Here is an 18,573-nt window from a genome sequence, read left to right as displayed (position 1 = left end):
TGAATCCTTACCCTTTGTCTCTGATTGTTCCTAACAATGAAAGCAAAGCTCTGAAGGTGTCTGTGGGCAGAACACACTGTGAATAGCTCTACTGATCTCTATCTGAATAGCTTCTGAGGACCCTCCTGACATCCTTACTTAGCTACTGGCAGTGTACAAGTCTTCCACAGGCAAACCTATGTTAAAGCCCAAGGGGTTTTGTCCTTGTGAGCACTAAGTAAAATTCCCAGTATGGTGGTTGCTGCACTGGTTGCTGGCAACCAGAACTAAACTGGTGCCCTTAAGAAATGAGTGAACTAACAGCTGTGTTTGGCCCAAACAGCATGCTCCTTTGACTATGTCCATCTGAATTCTTAACTAGTTGATTACACAGCTATGCACAATAATAAAATCATTATGCAATTGTTTATATTTTCATTCATTGTCAAACACAGTGAGTGGGTTTAACAAAAGGAAACTAAATTAAAGATCCAATACAGTTTCCTAGTTATGCTAGTTTTAGTTATCATTATGAAAACAATAAATAATTCCCAATAAATCATTTCTATTTAGTTACATATATAACCTAGAGCTCTAGGAGTATTTAGAGAGATTCCATACCATGATTTATGTGATATACAGAACAATTATGACTCCTGAATTGGTCTCTGCTGATCGTAGTCTTTGAATGATTCAAGCCAATATACCTTAATTAGTATGTGGTTATCAATGGGGATGCTAAGACAGTGTAAAATTTATTGCAAGAATCAAAGCTAAAAGCACGACCTAAAACTTCATGCTGGCACTTTACACAGGGTGGATTCCTTCCATGTTTGCTAATTTAATGAAAATATACATGACATTATTCTTCAGAGTTAGAATCTTTTTCCTTTAGGACAAAACAAGCTACTAACATTTCACATGACAGACTAATAAAGAAAATTTTGTTCTCTTAAATAAATTGTACTATATTTTGCCATGTTTCTATTGGAAGGAAGACACATATTTTGAATTATTGAATGGGTGAAATACATTAATCACTGGCTTTCAAGAAAAAGAAGTCACAAGGATGAGATCAAATAACCATTATTAAAGTGCCTTGTTGCTGTGCATGCTCTCCCTAGACCCATGTTGTTTTCACAGACAAGCCATCCTGTTGGGGTCCCTCCCCACCGTGTAGCCCTGGGAGAGGGGGCCCTGAGGGCACAGACACGGGGTTTCCTGCCCCTGCTCAGCCTCGTTCCCATTGGTTGGTTTGTGTTCCCTGCGCGGGCAGAAGGACCCTTGGTCCCGTGACTGGAACAGTTCCTGGGCAGAGCTCCGGCCATGCGGCTGGAGAAATAAACATCTCTGAAACAGCTATCAAGAATCTGTCCGTATATATATTTCCTTTCCACGGGACTCCTGGTTTGATATATGCGTGTTGCAGTATCCCCACTGCAACACCATCCCATCTGCTGCAACAAAAATGAGCCTACTCTGATCTGGGCTCAGTGCTATATGAAAGACTCTCCCTTTGTGACCTGTAAAATAAAATATGTACAAAAGAAAAGGGAAGATACATCAGAATTCGATGATGATTATGCCAGTCTCTTTCACCACCCACACTGTGTCTTGTTCCACTTTTACTGCAGCAGAGAAGCATTCCCTGCATAGGATGTGGGAAGCTATCATCATCTATTGACTGTTTTCGTATTAATAAGGAGCCGAAGGAAATATATTCTTAATAGGGAGTAGGCTCTAACTGACTTTGAGGAGACATTTCTGTCAAAGGAACACATTGAACCTGAACTATTGTTCTCCATGCATTCACAACATCAGTCTCATCTGTGTTTGGTAATGTCTGTCACTGTTGAGCTTTCCCATCTGGCTGCATAGGCCTTGCAGACAGTTGGCAGCAGCTGATCCAACAATAATGAGATACTGTCTCCAGCTGCTCAGTTATTGCTGTTAAGGAGATTTTCCAACAGTGATTCCACTAAGCCATTTAGTGGAATCATGTTTTGAGTTTGTCTGCAGTTGCAGTAAACCTTGGGACCTACATGCTGAAAGCAAAAAGCTGCCCAGTCCAGCAGCACAAAGAATGTACAAAACTCATTAAGGTGGTTGTACAAAAATCTCACCCATGAGCAGCCACTGGATTTGAACTGAAGGCAGAAAGAGTCTGGAATGAAACTGAGACTGTTGAGAACTGCATTTACCTCGTTGCTCTGCCATAGACTTCCTGTATCTTCTAGAGCTGTGTCAATGCCAAGGAAACCCATGAAATTTTTAGGCACACAGCAACAAGAGAAATTTGAAGCCGTTTTCCTTGATGTTACTGGACCTCATCTTTTCTGGCTGGGTGAGTTACTGACAATCACACTGGTAAGCTAGTCCCCCAAGGGAAAAAAATCTTCTGCGTCATAGTTTCTAAAGCAGTTCAGATAAACCACATCCTAAAAAGAAGTGTGAAAGTAAGAAGTCATGTGTGACCAGCTGAAATGAATGAGTGACCTATGTCCTCCCATCACTTGTACCTGAGTTCTCAGTGAACACAAGAGGATGGCACTTCTCTAGCTGAAGATATTATAAGGATAAACATGTGAGGAGCTGTAAAGCCCTCTGAAACTCTGGTACCTGATGAAGACCTGCAGGTACCTGTTGCCAATGGAAAGTCTGCCCTTAACTTGTGAAGCTGCTACAGTGGCTCTCTGGAAATACTGACTAAATCCAAACACCTGCTGTCCTGGTACTGAGCAACATGTGTTCCTCCTAAACCTTGTGACTTGAACTTCAACGCCACCACTAAATTATTTCAACAGAGATTAATTTTCTGGCTTTTCTCCTTCTGAAGTTGTTGAAATGTACACAACCTTTGACAATAGTTAGGACCATGAGTTTATAACTCAGTGAATTCTTTATGCTGTCCATTCCCTGTCTGTAATGACTCTGAAGGAAGATCTTGAGTTGTAATCTTTGGAGGCATCCAAAATTACCCACAACACTCATAGAAATTTGATTAAAATTCTAAGTCAAAAAGGAATGGAGGGCCATAGGGAGAAATCAGACAAGTAAAAATTATTTATTTCCATGGGTGTTGAGTGGAGTTTTCTGGGTTTATTTCATTGTTTCACGATCATGTTCAGGTCAGGTAATTTTCAAAGCAATTACTTATTTTATTTGCCTGTACATTTTCATTGATCTACAACAACTTTTCTAAGGGAAGGAAATTACAGCCAAAAATTATTCCTTTTTTTTTCCTAGAAAATTACTGTAATAGTTCTATCAGAAGTATCTCAAAAAAGGACTCAGTGCTATAAAAAGTTACCATGTTTCAGTTGTCATTCTGTTCTTAATATGCTATGTGACAGTCAACCTTAATTACAGCACTCAGCTGGTGCTGAGGGGTCTTCATTCTTCAGCATTTGCAAGAGGCTTAAACAGTGAAATTCGGTTACAATTTATCAGATCATTTCTGTGGGTATAAAACTTACATGGTTAAAAGTGTCTGAGGTTGTCTTAGAACCATCTCAAAATCATCCATCACAGTATTTATTCTGACCATATTTTGATACATCCACAATTTTTTCCAACATTCAATTGCTGACAGTAAGTTATTAGGAGTCTTTGTAAGCAGGAATATGTCTGTGTAGCAATGATCTGGGGTTTTGCTCTTGAATAGACCAGAGACAAGGAGGACTAATATCAAGAAACAGCTTCTGCATATGGTATAGCCCTACAGCACCGCAGAACAATACAGAGCTACAAGGAAACTCCACTTTCTCTAGCAGTCAGCAGGGTACAAGGGAAACGTTCTGCAGTGCATTTCTTCACAGCAAAATCCTTCATTAAAACACAGACGTGTCTAAATAACACATGGAGATTTGGTTTAGACATCGTTTGAAACCTGGTTCAGTATCCTCACATCATGAGAGGCAAAAGCACATCTGGTTTGTTTATGTTGTCTAGAAGGTCATCAGCCAGAATACACTGGAAGCAACCTGACATTAGCACATTCAATCCTGGCCTGGTAAGCCTTAGGAAGAAGTGGAAATACACATATTGCACCTGGCATGGCCTTAGGAATTATAGGAAAGGATCCCATCACAAAAAACAAGGAAATTTCACAGCAGAATTTTTTACCACGTTCTTAATAAGTCAGCCATTACAATCCCACAAATCGGGATTATGCACATGAACAAAGATGTGTAGGTGACTGCTCTTTACTCTTTTTTTTACATCAGGTATGCACTTGCAAAACCAGACTGATTTGACAGATAAATAACTGAAATACTTGCCATAGAGTTCTAATGAATTGACAAGCACTGGATACTTCTGTATTTTCATCTGATTTCCAGGAAGGCCTTGTCCCATTATCAGTTCACCGGGTAACCAGAGCAAGGAAGAAATCCTTGCAATCTAATCCAATGCAATTTAAAATTCTGCTTTAGTTTTCAGAAGAGCTTAACATACACCATTCAGAGGTTTGAAATGTAATCTACAATGTTTAAACAAGCTACTGAGAAATAGTCCCAACAGAGTATTTACTTATTTAGAAGGATCATTTAATTGTTTGCAACTCTTCAAAGTACTGTACAAAAAAGTACAGTTGCTTTATTGTCCTATCTAAACATGGTAACAGCCTGTTGGTATAACACCAAAGCCCTCAAAACACATCCTCAGCTAAGTTGTAACAGCTCCAGCAAATCAAGTTGTTTTACTGCAGCTGAGAACCTGTTCCTCTGTCTCCTAATATTTAGATTCCAGAGACAGATGTTTTCTCTCTGACTCTTACACCTCTCCTCACCCCAATGCTCTGGGAATTTTACTTTCCCTTCAGGATTCTCTTCACATTTAGAGTTTTGGCCAAAACTATTATTGCCAGCAAGGAAAGAGGATGAAAAGTGTCTGGCTTCAAGACTATCTCCTCTTCAATCAGTTCTGCATGAAGTGGTGAATGAGAAACAACAAACTGCTTGAGTCAATCACACACTGCAGTGCTGAATGTAGCACAATTGCACATCCAGAGAAAATCCTGCTGTTCCTCTTACTGCAGAACCACCCTCAAAGTCAGTGGGAGTTTGCCAAAAGAGCACTAGACAAAAAGAGCGTAGCCTAAATATGCAGACATTTCATCATTTCACCTGCGAATCTGTAACTGCACTTTGGATGATTTTCTCACAATTTATGTGCCAGACACGCAAAATCCCATCTTTCATTCCACCTCCTATAGCAAGGGCTTTTGACTGCCAAGGACGCCAGTTTATAGCCTAAAAAATAAAAAGAAAACAGATGCCAGAATAGGTTAGGAGGTTAGCTGGAAGAACAGAGGAGTTTTAGCTTAAAGTCTAGTTATAAAAATGAACTACAACAAGCACACGGAATGTACACTTAGGGCAGTGTAGGATCCCAAAACTTGAAATGCTGCTTCCCTTGCCCTTGTTTCATAGCCTACACTGTCCCACATACCCTCCTAAAACTCCAGCTTCTCTGCTTGCCCTTCCGAGGCCACAGACTCACACCTCAGTTCCAGAAGAACCCAGCAGGATAGAGTCTTACTGCCTAAGCCAAGCAATCGCAGAAGTCTAAGCAAAGAGGTCTACAGGGTTTACAAGACACCTGGTTTCTCCTGGGATATTTCAAGGATATGCCTAAGGCCCAGCATCCACCTGAAGAAAAGCTTCTCAGAACTCAATTCCACCTGTTTTAATAAATTTCCCTGACCCTTTAACCGCAGCACTCCAGTCCAGTCTCAGATACTTTTGGGAGGACAGCTTGTAAATACCGGACTCTCCTGCCTCTTATTACTAATACCTGACCTATCTCCAACACAGACAGGGACCTCATAAAGACAAAGAATCTTAAATTGTTTCATTTAAAATTTCCTTCTTCAGATTATTTGCCACCGGAAACAGCAAGAAAATATGGGCAGGAGGGCAAAAGGTACCTCATGTATTAAATTAATTGCAACAGAAATCATTTTCCAAAACTCCAAGAATTGAAACATCTTGTTCGCAAACTTGTAAGTATTACACCACCAAACTTTGCTGTGAAGGTACATAGATAGAAGAAAATGTGGTAAAGGTTATTTCTGTTTGGCAATATATTTACAAAGGCCTACTAATCCAGTATCAAAGCCCTAGCAAACATATCTATGAGGAGAACTGATCTTAAAATTAATGGCAACACAGACAGAAAAAACTAATAGATATCAGTAAGATAATCTGAAAAATTACCCGGGCGATATGCCTTCTTCATGTACTTTAACTGCTAAGAAATGAAGTATGGTTTCCAGTGTCTGTGACTGCAATTTCACACCAGGGTTGCTATGCCAGATATTCAATATACCACTCCTAGACCCAAATGCCAGCAACAGGTTGGCTAGTGACAATTTCAGGCTGCAAGTGTTTTGTTTGTTTTGACAAAGAGTCCCAACATGGTGCTGAGCAACCTGAACATCATAGTGACAGAGGGATCCTAGTAGTGAACCACTGCAGAGGAGAAAAAACAGCGTGGGTTTGATGTTAATGATGACAAGCAGCTTCATCACACCAATGTTTCTTCAGAAGCAAACCACATCAGAGTGAAATCTGTCAGCAGAACAACAGCACTTCAGTAAGAGGAAACACAGAACAACTATCAAACACACGCCTGACCGTGGAGGTGACTGACAACAGAAAGGCGCCAAGCAGCTGTTCCATTCAAGCTGGGCAGAATACCTGTTTGTCTCTCAAGTTTCTTTTCCATGAGCACACTGTATGCCACTGATCTGCACGCTGTTCAACTGCCAAGCCGTATAATATAAACTATTTCCTGTTCCTCATGAAAAATTCTTTCACAAGATGATTTTTGCCAAAGCCAGGTGTGACTGCACACCCAACAGAGAGGCAGTGTAGAACTGCATTGTATCACTAAAGGTCTTTCTAGCAAGTTGCAATGTATTCTTTGGTTCTGTCCCTTCCCTTGTGTGCTGTAAGCACTCGTTTGCAAGAACATCACTTCTGGGACTATGCTAGCTAACCCATGACGCCTTGTCTCCTTTCTCCCTCCCGCTCTAAGGCTTTAGGAAAATCTGCACAGCTTGGCACTGTTGCACTAGCTGCCTGACTGGAAATGGATTCACAGTTCTACAACCAGTATCATCAGTCTACCAAAGGCAGGAAGGAGTACCCTGCCTGGAAATACTGCTACTATTAAAGTTTAGCTCCTAGATATGGGGTTTATATATTTATAGAGGAGTTGAACTGAAAATATTGAAAATACCTTTCAATGCATTTTACCATTTTTTATGGATATTACTTACATTAAACCTATGACAAATCAGAAGAGCTTCCTGCTGGAAATTCACACTTACAACTAGTATGATGACACTGAAATAAAATCAGCAAGTTCAATACAATCTTTCTGGGTATCTGAGAAAGAGATACCTGATATTACTGCAATAGATTGATTTAAGGTATTAAGGGTTAGTGACTGGAGACTTTCTCACACTAGCTCCAAAAGATTTATCAAATACACATTGAGTGACCTGGAAGCCCTAAAAATGCAGACACAAAACTGACTTGTTGCAAGAAATGTCATTGTGTTCTGCTTGTATAATGGACTTGAAGATCACAAAACAGGGAAGATTCCAACCAAGCCATGTATCAGAGAAAGTTAAGCACGTCTTTATGGAAAATACCTATGAAACTAAATGGGAGTATGAGCCTTACATGCAAAGGCATCATCAATTGCCTCCTGAAGATTTATATAGATTTTTCCTACTAAATAATAATAAAATCTAGCCTAGTATATCTGGTCCAGATGAGATGGAGTTCATTTCCCCCACAGCAGTCCCCCCAGTGCTGTGCTTTGTGTTGGTGGCCAGAAGGGTGTTGGTAACACGCCCATGTTTTGGCAGGTGCTGAGCAGCACTGGTACAGCATCAGGACTGCCTCTCCATCACTCCTTTCTCACTGGGGGCTGGGCAAGATCCTGGGAGGGGACAGAGCCAGGACAGTTGACCCAAACCAATATTTCATACCATATGACATCTGGGCAGCAAAAAAACCTAAGAGAAGAGGGCAAAGGAGGCAGAGAGAGGGGGAAGCATTCTTTATTATAATCTCTGTCTTTCAGAATAACTGCTGTCCTGAAGTCCTACTTCACAGGAAGTGGCCTTTGGTTTTGCCTTATTCAACTGCCTTTATCTTCACACACAAGGTTTTTTCCATCTTATTTTCTCCCCTTCCCCTTTCTGATAAAGGTAGTGGTAGACTGGGTGGTGGGCACCTGGCATCCAGCCTGGGTCAATCCAGCACATCACAAGAAACAGAAGTCAATTGCCATATTGTCAGTGTTGGTCATATTAAGGTTCCCAGTAATTATAGTGATATGAGTGGCAAGGAAGCAGACTCCTTAGAATAATGTCTGAAAGGAGATCTTTTTCCACTTGGAATGAAAAAAAAATCAAAATTATTTGCTTTTTGACACAAAAGACAGCATCTGTTTTGCTAAAGGCAAAGAAAAGACAATAAAATGTGATGGATTAATTTATGGTACTGAAATTCACTTACAGATTAATGATGATGTGTTGTTGGATTATTTTTAACTATAATTAAACTGTAATCCTGAAGTCAGTTGATACTTTGGAATTGAAGCCTCCACAGTGAAATTTAGTGTAAGAATGTTGCTCTAATTTTAGTTACAATTAATATTAACTCCATGCCTTTTTTTCTCCTTATGCAGTTATTTTAACTCTACCCTAATATTAGAATTAGACGGTAAATTTCAAACCTAGAAAAAGAAATAAATGTTACCTCAACCTAATGTGTCAACCATAACTGTAGTTCCCAGGTTCACACTGAATTTTATCATCAGTTTCTACTCTGAAGTTCCTGTTATTTTCACAGCTTTGGCCAAGAGGAAACATGGACCGAAACTATTTCTTGCTGTAGTAAGGTTATGCCACTTGGCACTGGCAGGATGTTACACCTGCATCCTTGTAACCTAACCCACCCAGTATAATTGCAGCTGTATTTTGTTAACTGTTTGTTCAGCTGGTATGCCTGTACCTCCTTGTACCTCCACCTTCCAGACTAGTACCGTCACAACCAGAGCATCTTGTGAAACCAAAATAAAACTACCACTGCTGTTCCTATCAAGAGATACTAGTTTCATTTTGAATTAACAATAAAGTTGTACCCTTGCTATTATGTTTCCAATTAAGTAAAACAGAACACTATCATATGATTTTAAAATCACAGAAGCATTCATCATACACAAGTCTCCCCTCGGCCCCATCATGTGTGAGTTAAAGATCTGAAACAGAAAGTGGGATGAAAAAAACCCACAAGAGTACATTTGATCTTTCTCATCTGAGCCCACATACAGAAATGATACCTAAATACAAAATATTCACCTGCTACTCTAAAATACACCCTTCACAAAGCAAATTTCAGGGACTTTGTCCCTCCTTGGGCTGCAGATAGCAATGAGCTGGCCTTTCCTTGCAGGTACACAGCTAGAGAGGTGTGCAACTCTTAATAGCCGTGGTTTGCTGGGCATTTGAAAAGGCAGATGCAGTCTTGATATCAATATAGGGGCCATCTAAGCTACGTACTGTCTCCCCAGCACTGGGGAGGCCGTGATTTTTGACATTCAGACCCACTGGAGACAAAAGAATTTCAAGCTCAGGCCTTGCACAAAACCAGAGTCACAGCCTCCAAATCATACTGAAATTCTGCAAGTGGTGACAGTTTTCTGGAAGGAGAGTAAGAAACAGAGACTACAGAAACAGGTTAAATCCTTTTTGGCTGCTTTCCTGTCATACAATAAATCTCCGTATGATTTCTGAGATGGGTGATAGATGAGGGAACAGGAAAATCACATTTGAACAAAGCCAAGAAAATCAGCTAAAATGAATGGGACATTTGCCTGACTAAAACCAGCAAGACTCTTTCTGGGAATAGACTTTACTACTCACCTGCTCAGAATACAATGATTCCAGCTCCAATTACAGACAGGTGGCCAAACATATTTCTCAGCTGCTTTCTGGTTTCAATGTTCCACAACTGCCAATCCAAAACAAACAAGAAATAAAAATTTGACAGCAAGAGGAAAGAAAAATTTGTTCCCTTCATTTGTTCACAAGAAGCCACTCCCCAGTTCTGAATTGACATAAGGAAAACTCATTTATTTCACAGGTAAGATAATGAGTATTTCCAAATTTCAACACCTGTGTCAGTGATGCTGAAGTCAGACTGGATTGAAGGGGTGCACGTCTGTGAGTTTAAAGCTGTTTATTTATATGTCAGTATTTATAAGTTCCTACATGGACATGCTCCACTTCAGTATCTTCAGATTGATGACTCATGACTGAAGCAGGTAAGTCCAGTTATTACCTAGCACCTCAGCCAAAGTCACACAAAATCACATACACATTTACGCTGCAGATGATAGGAAAAAGTGCAAAAAGTTATTAAGGAAACTCTGCTTCTCATCTTCAGGGCTTGTTCAGTAAATATATGATGGGAATACTGCTTCCACTCCCTGATGCTGGTCACATTGCATTTGCAGACCAAATCACTACAGTGATTATCTTCAGAACACCCTGTTATGTCATGTAAGTCAGCAGCAGATGGTGTACAACATTTAATACCTAACCAGGACATTCTCATTTTGCATGACCTCTGAAGCACAGAACGTTCTACCATAATCCAAGGTCTGGCACCATATTTTGGTAACTAAAATCTCTCTGAAGAACAGTTGAATCCATCAGTCTGTTTAATTACAGATCTGACTCTCGGAGCAGAAATTGTTTCCACAGACCACTGTTGTTAATGTTGTCAGTCCTGGGACATACCTTGTGCATTAACAGTGTGTATCACCCCAACAAACCTTTGTCCTGTTCATGGATATACATGAACACTCACAAAGGTATGTTGAAAAACTTCCCAGGGACAATTATAAACACATAAACGTAAAGAGTTGTTTGTTATATCTTATGAAGTGCTAAAAATCTTCAGACCTGAGATTTATCTGTTCATGTATGGCTTGTGAGTGTTCAATTTTTGCCTGTTCACCAACAAAGACGTAAGTGAGAATTTAGTTCAGAAGGTGTCACCCAAACCACAAATGTCACTGCTGTCTTCAAAAACAAGATATTTCAAAGTCCACTCAATGGAACTGCTGCTGTGGTTACTGGCTACTACCCAGGGCTGATTGATAAAACATTTAACTTACTCTTAAGTGGGGGTAGATCTATTTGATTTGAAAGTTGTATTGAGATCTATAGCTGAAGGAAGCTGTATGAGACTTACGTTCTGCAGTGATTCCATTTTATGTGAAGGGGACATACCACCATCTTTCTTGAAACCCATTATAAGAATTCACAGTCTGTGCAAGAAACACCACACAGGAGAAATTAACTTACAGCAATCATTGCACCAGCCAGTAATATGAAGCCTCACTTCTGGCTCCAAAGGTGTGAATGGCTTCATAGTGGTAACAGTTTTAAGCTCATTTTGGGTCCCCTCTTGGCATCCTGTATTTGAAGACTCATCACATGCAAATCAGTAATGCAAAACACCACCATTTTTTCTCAGGCCTAAGCCTTTCACATTCTCATTATATTTGTCTCCCCATGATTCAGAGGAGGCTTGAAGTGCCTAATTTATCCTGGGTAGGCTCAAAACACTAGACACACTAGACCAGGTGAAAGCCACACCTCACCAGCTTTTTCAAACCTTCATGCATTCAGTCAGCTAGAACTGAGAATAGGGTCCACCATATTTTGTTTAAGTTGCACCACTGTTCAATACAAAACATGGTGGTTTTCCTCTTTTTTTGCCTTTGTTTCTGTCAGAAGTTGCTATTAGCAGAATTTTTCATGTATGCTCTTCCACTCCAAAACCCCCTTACACAGTAATTAACTCTTTTGCTTTCTGGTGTTTACTTCCCCCCTAAGGTCTACCCCATCGATACCTAACCACAGGAAAAGGTTTTTAGAATGCACGCTCCTTGATCACACCACACTAAGCTCATGACAGCGCAGTGACGAGAAACAGAAGACAATTCAAGTACGAGCAAGAAGAGTCATCCTTTGTGGTCATTGTCTACATCAGGCTGCAAAGACTCCTCAGCATTATTAAAAAAAAAAAAAAGCCATATCATTAGCCTTTTGAATAATTTAATGCTAGATTTTTATGTATAAGAAATTATATTGCTGTAGTGTGCAGAGCAGAATGCTGGAGACCCACATTTTTGCAACCTTCTCTGTGTTTTAATTTCCTTATTCAAATTATTCCCCAGGGAGTAGTAATTACAATGAGTCTTAGAAGTTTCAAGGGCAGAAGATGATATTTATTTCTACAACTAACCTTTTCTCTTCAAAAAAAATTTGACACTGACAAAGTATTTGTATTCTGTAAATATGCACATGCACAGCCTATATGAAACTTCAATGGCAAATTGTGGAGAATTTGCATCATGCAACCCTTCCATACTCTTCTCCCATATTCCAAAATTCGATTTTGACAGACAGCAAATGTTTCCCCTCTCAGCTGTGGTATTCCTTCTCTCTGAAGATGAACAAGTAGATTAGAGTGATTTTCTTCTGTGTCTAAAATTTTGTGGAGTTTAAAAAATTAAGAAGATTTGCAAGAATGACCTCAGATCTGCACAGTAGGATATGTAACACTGCATTCTAACCCTAAAATGTCTGACATCACTAAAATGAGACTTCGTTGTACAGAAAAAAATTGTACTTCTAGTGTCTAGATTTTTCATTACTTTTGAAAAGTTTACAAAATCTTTCTGAATCCCACCAAGATAATTCAAGAAACTTAAGGCACTTAATTGTAATATTCAATGAACGGCAACTCTTCTGGAACTCTGTAAACACTTTTCTTCTTTAACACTGGCAGCTGACATTGTGTAGTGAGACAGTAACAGATGAAATCATCTTGGTAACTCATTTCAGGATTCTCTTCTCTTGTGAGTAATTCATCTACCCCAAATTCATACTGGTTACCCTTTCAGCTCTGTTCACCTACTTCATGGGCACATGAATATGCATAACAGGCTTTTTTCTTAGTGGAGATTAAATTTCATTATGCCATTTTGTTATTTTTCCTGGGTGCTAGTGGATATCACTGACTTTTGATAAGATTTTGGCTCTCACATGCCTGTGTCAATTCTCAAAATGAAACTCAGGAAAAGTAGTCAGTACTGTCACATCAAACCACTTGATTAACAAGTAGGTGGGTGGAATCAAACCTGGTATTCTTAATGCCTATATTCATTTGTCATCGAGGGGAAAAGCCACTGTGATTTATCCCTATACTGTTGCTATTAACTGCTCTGAAACCAGGCTTATTTGCACAGAGGAAAGCAACAAAAGAAAATACAAATCTATCACATAAATCCCAGCTTCTTCCAAACAGGGTTGAAATCCAGATTCATAAAGAGACATAGCCAGAGCACCAAAACAAATCATCTGTTCAAGACAGAAGGCACCAAAATATTAGTCTGAGATTTAATGAACTGTCTCACACCCAAGTAAGTATGGGAACGCCTGTATTATTTCACAGGCTTATCTCTTCAGATACCTCCTGTTTTCAAATCACTTGATCATCCACACTCCCTTATGCTCCTTCATTCATAGGATATTTTATGTAGTAAATTAATCTACTGCCCCACAGATGAAACCAGCTGCAATGCTAGGGACAGTTTGATCCTATTATCTTTCCCTGCAGGTAAGAGCAACAAGACTCCACCATCTCTGCATGCCCTGCACTCATATGTACCCAACAGTCCATATGATACATATCCCCCACCCATTCCACAGCACAACCCTATACTTTTTGGTTTCATTTGTAGGGCTCTGAAACAGAAAAGCTGAAAGGAAATTAATGTTTTAGGGCCACCAGTGTATCAGATGGGGGCCAAAGGAGAGCCAGGTAAAATGCTGGGAGTTAACCACACCGAAAGCTGGAATACTACCTGTTCAGAGGTTGTGAGACCTCTCGAAATAGCTCTGAGCAGGTAGCTCTCAGCCACTTTGTGTTATTCTGTAACACTTGCTGAAAGAGGTAGATGCACTTGCTTTTCCTGTGTAGATGCAGACTATACTATCTTACTGTTCAGTGTGCCTGAAAATGTTTGCTACGTTGGAACATAACTTTCCAGATGCAACTGGTGTTTTCACAGACCTCCATATCATCACTTTCTGAAATGCTATATCCAACCTCCTGGACGACTGGAAGCTGAGCTGAAGTGAAAATATGACTGAATTAAGAAGCCAGTTGAAAAACATACTTAAATGTGGATAACATCAAAGGACTCAACAGTCATTACACAGAAGCTTCAAAACAGCCTGTCTCTGAGATGGGAGATGAATAATAAATACCAAATCATATCCAAATCATGTTGCTCTGACTTGAGGGACTTGAGACATCTTTCCTTCCATAAAACACAGATCCACTGCTAATGATCACACACACTTTAACAAAGCTGTTTGAACAAGGCCACCTTAGCAGTGGAAAAGGATCCCAATCTGTACATCTGGAGTTACTACCTGGGTCACCTGTCAAACCTGGGTGACCTCTTGTCCACTTCCAATTGGCATTTGGACTAATTTTACCAGCTTGTAAAGACACTTCCTGCATGCCATCAGAAGTCTATCTGTGAGGGAAGATCAGGTATGTGGTACATACACTGCAGGGCCACTGATTACAGTATGAGACCCCCTGGATGTCAGAGTCCGCCCTCAAACCAGGCATACAAACACTGGACTCCATGATCCCATTCCCTAAACCAGTGACACAACATAAAATGGAAAATAGCTACAAAGTATCTCTGAGGAATAAGATCTTAAAAATTACTTCAGCATTTCCTTGGGTATCAAAGAAATAGATGATGCAGCAAAAATAAGAAAAGGGAGATCAGAATTATTATTGGAACGTTTTTTGAAAATAATTAGCATAGGTCTTAAACCAAGATTCAAAGGCTCGGATCAGCTCACACAGGACAGGAATATCTTTACCAATTCCTAGTAATATGCATTTCTTCACAATGGTGACTGAGATGAATGCTCTGATGCCAATTTTCTGTTTGTTCTTTAATTATTTATATACAGTAATGTGGAAACGCAGCTGATGTTTTTACCAACCACTCAAGATTAGTGAGTTCTTTCTCTCCAATGCCCTTCCATGCACAGTCTGTTACTCTTCTTCAAAACCCTGCTGCAGTCCTGACAAGAAATGTCTTAGAAAAACATAACCTGAAAATAGAAGTGTTTCTCCTTTATTTATTCCAGCTGCTCTGCAGCAGGCCTTCAGCTTTGAGAGGCATTTTCTGTATGATTTATACAGACAACTTGGCAGACAGTTAATCACATTGTTTGGTTATGTGTCCCTTTAAAATTAGTGCAGACATTTCTGTGGAAAACTGATTGTGTGTACAAAAAAGTAATATTTTGGCCCACAGAGAGACCACACACATTCTCTGGTATGTGAGAAGATTTTATTCTCAATGGATCCCATTCCTTTATACTAACAGGGAGCACAAAGTAAATAGTCATTTGTTACTATATCTAAGAAGATAAATAGATTTTTGTATGGGTTTAGCCAGGACTGGCTTTTAAATGGTTTTAGGAAGATCTTAGGTTTTGTTCACCCCAGCTATATCACAGTAGAGGAAATGGTTGCAGTCCTTGATCTAGAACTCTGAGTATATTAGCTCTAACTCAACTTCTACTTGTAAGTCACAGTATAAATCTAGGTTTACATAGCATCCATGTGAACCTCATGAGGTACCTCAATAAGGCTAAGTGCAATGTGCTGCACGTGGCTCAGGGCAACCTCCAGTATCAACACAGGCTGGGGGTGAACAGACTGAGAGCAGCCCTGCTGAGAAGGACATGGGGGCACCAATGGATGAAAAGCTAGACATGAGCTGGAAATGGGCACTTATAGCCCAGAAAACCAATTGCATCCTGGGCTGCACAAAAAACGTGGCCAGCAAATTAAGGGAGGTGATTCTGCCTCTCTGTTCCACTCTGGTGAGATCCCACGTGGAATGCTGTGTCCAGGTCAACACAAGAAAGACCTGTTGGAGTGGGTCCAGGCCAGACCCAAAAAAGCGATCTGAGAGCTGGAGCACCAATCTCTGAGAACAGGATGAGAGGGAGGTGGTTGTTCAGCCTGGAGGGGAGAAGGCTCTGGGGAGTCCTTATTGTAGCTTTTCAATACTTACAGGGGACTGATAAGAAAGAGAAGCCTGGTCCTTTCAGCAGGGCCTGCTGTGCTGGGACAAGAAGTAATGGTTTTAAACTAAAGGAGGGGAGATTGATACTAGATATAAGGAAGAAATTTTGTTCAATGCAGGCGGGGAAGCAGTGCAATAAGTTGCCTGGAGAGGTGGTGGATGCCCCATCCCTAAAAACATTCAAGACCAGGTTGTACAGGGCTCTGAGCAACTTGATCTAGTTGCTAATGTCCCTGGTCATTTGCAGGTGTTTTGGACTACGTGACTTTTAAAAGTCCCATCCAACCCAAACCATTCTATGACTCCACTTGAAGAGAACAACCTGTACTCACCTTGAAAATACGTTTCATTATAAGAAAAAATGTTTTGTGTACATTACTTCATAGAAAGTGCTTATGATCTCACCAAAAACAAAGAGGTTACATTCAATTTCTCTGTTGGCTATATTCACCTAGGACTGTTAAATCAATAGAGTTGTTTATTGTAAGAGTTCTAATATTCACTGATTCTCCAATCAATTGATGGGGGGGGGGCAAGAAGAAAGAAAGCACTGCTGTTGAAAGAAAGATGTTCAAGACTACTTCATTTATTAAGAAAATCAAGTGATTGTCCCAAGAATCAGGTTTCCCTAAACGGTATAAAAGCATGGTCTCTTTCCAACATCCAGAGATGTTCAAGAGTACCACTATTACAAAGCATCAGTCAACAAGCCTATTAGACCATCCATCAGTGCTCCTTCTCTTAGAAGTTCAGCTTACTACCCTCACAGAAACTCCTCAATAATATAAATTAAGGATTATAAAATGCTACAAAAAAAGACATTAGGTATTGTCCTGGGTTGCAGTGTATTCTATTACCATCCTCATGAGCTGTTGAAACCAGGTGGGGTAGTGTTTCCTTGCCTCCTCCCCCCAGACTATCTTGCTGTTAATGGCCCATCATTGTCCTGCCGCATGACTCAGAGATAACTCCCTCCAGACTATCTTCTGTTAATGAGCCTAATCAACACTTGGCCTCATGACTCATTACCCCATTGTGAGATGCTACACCCAGAGGGAGGAACCAAGCATCCCATCGTGGATATAATCTGAGACTCTGAACACCAGAGACAACACTTTCCACTGGATTTCCAGAGGACAAGAGCTACACAGCCACCACTGGACCTTCTGAGGAAGAGCAGACTGTTTTACTACAGGATCACTGCTTCAGAGGACTGCAGCCACCATTCTACCAGACTGCTACCACCACCCTGCCTAACAGGGACTCAGGTTGTATCTTGACTCTGTCAGTTTGAACCAGTGTTTTCTTTTAGTTTTTTTTCCTTTTCTTTAATTTCCATTAAATTGTTATTCTGACTTGGTGCCTCCCACTGGTTTGTTTTCAAACTAGTACAGGTATGCATCTCTGAAGCAATCTTTTTCAATAGTTATGGTCAAAAGAGTACTTATGTGAAAAGAGCTATTAACATCTTCATATCAACTTCAGAACTGGTGCAATCCAGGGAAGGAGAGAACAAGAGAAACTGTAATCACTGACTAAAAAGTTCCAACTTAATATATGAACAGTCGCAAGGAGATAGCAGTAAAGTAGAGAAGAGGTTCTGAGCGTCATATTATGGTAAAGGATTTTATAACGTAAGTACCAGTGCTTCACATAAGAAGTCAATTTTCAAGTTAGTGAAGAGAAACTTCTTCACTAGTGAAGGTGAGTAGCTGAAGCATAGACTTATGCTCCAAAAAGACATGAATAATGCCTAAAAAAGAAAAAAAAAAAGAGGTGTGCCAGTGTTCACTAGGAAGAATAAACTGATAAAATGTACAGCAGTAGAAAATAACACCTAAACAGGAAGTGTTCTGAAGTCTTTGTTTCACATGTTAAATGACCTTTCAACCTTGACCAAAATCTGACCACCTGTTTTCTCAACTGTATTCTCAGAAAGCTGCTTTTTGGTAACTTTCATAGCACCTCCTTCTGCCTACGTGACAAAATGAACAGCTACATCCTGCAGAGCTGAAGCAATCGTCTTCTTCGCACACAGTCCTTATTAAAGCAAGTGGAAGACTGAGTCATCCATGCTCTTCATGTGTATTTCTTACAATATATGCTTTCCCTCAGAGGTAACAAACCCATCTTGGGAGCTTCATTAGTTTAGTTTTGATTTTAGTTTACAGGATGATAGCCTGGAGAAAGAGGAGAGAAGCTGAATCAAATAAATGACAAAAAAAGCTACTCCTGACTTTTCTCCAGCAGACAATTCCTAAATGGACCTTCTTACGTTACTGTTATCCATGTTAACAAAGTAGTACCCTCATAACTGATTCCAGGCCAAAGACAAGATAAAAAAACACATCAGAAAAGCAAATA

At 40.0% G+C, this 18,573-nt stretch overlaps 1 protein-coding gene across 1 annotated transcript in view; it reads right to left on the bottom strand.

Moving 5' to 3' along the window:
- Positions 1–3,491: 3,491 nt before the first annotated feature.
- The window catches only part of CDC20B (cell division cycle 20B), a gene marked incomplete at its 5' end in the record, with an annotated part of 19,631 nt that continues 4,549 nt past the window's right edge, over positions 3,492–18,573 (bottom strand). The window contains 8 exon segments of the mRNA XM_048291267.1: positions 3,492–4,380; positions 5,106–5,231; positions 6,224–6,452; positions 9,926–9,950; positions 9,953–10,013; positions 10,840–10,846; positions 11,353–11,498; positions 14,124–14,212. Coding sequence (XP_048147224.1) covers positions 4,120–4,380; positions 5,106–5,231; positions 6,224–6,452; positions 9,926–9,950; positions 9,953–10,013; positions 10,840–10,846; positions 11,353–11,498; positions 14,124–14,212 — 944 coding nt within the window.

The sequence above is a fragment of the Corvus hawaiiensis genome, chromosome Z (genome assembly GCF_020740725.1).
Source record: "Corvus hawaiiensis isolate bCorHaw1 chromosome Z, bCorHaw1.pri.cur, whole genome shotgun sequence".
NCBI classification, from domain to species: Eukaryota; Metazoa; Chordata; class Aves; order Passeriformes; family Corvidae; genus Corvus; species Corvus hawaiiensis.
Note: the sequence above shows the minus strand (reverse complement) of the source record. Positions and strands in the feature narration are given on the sequence as shown.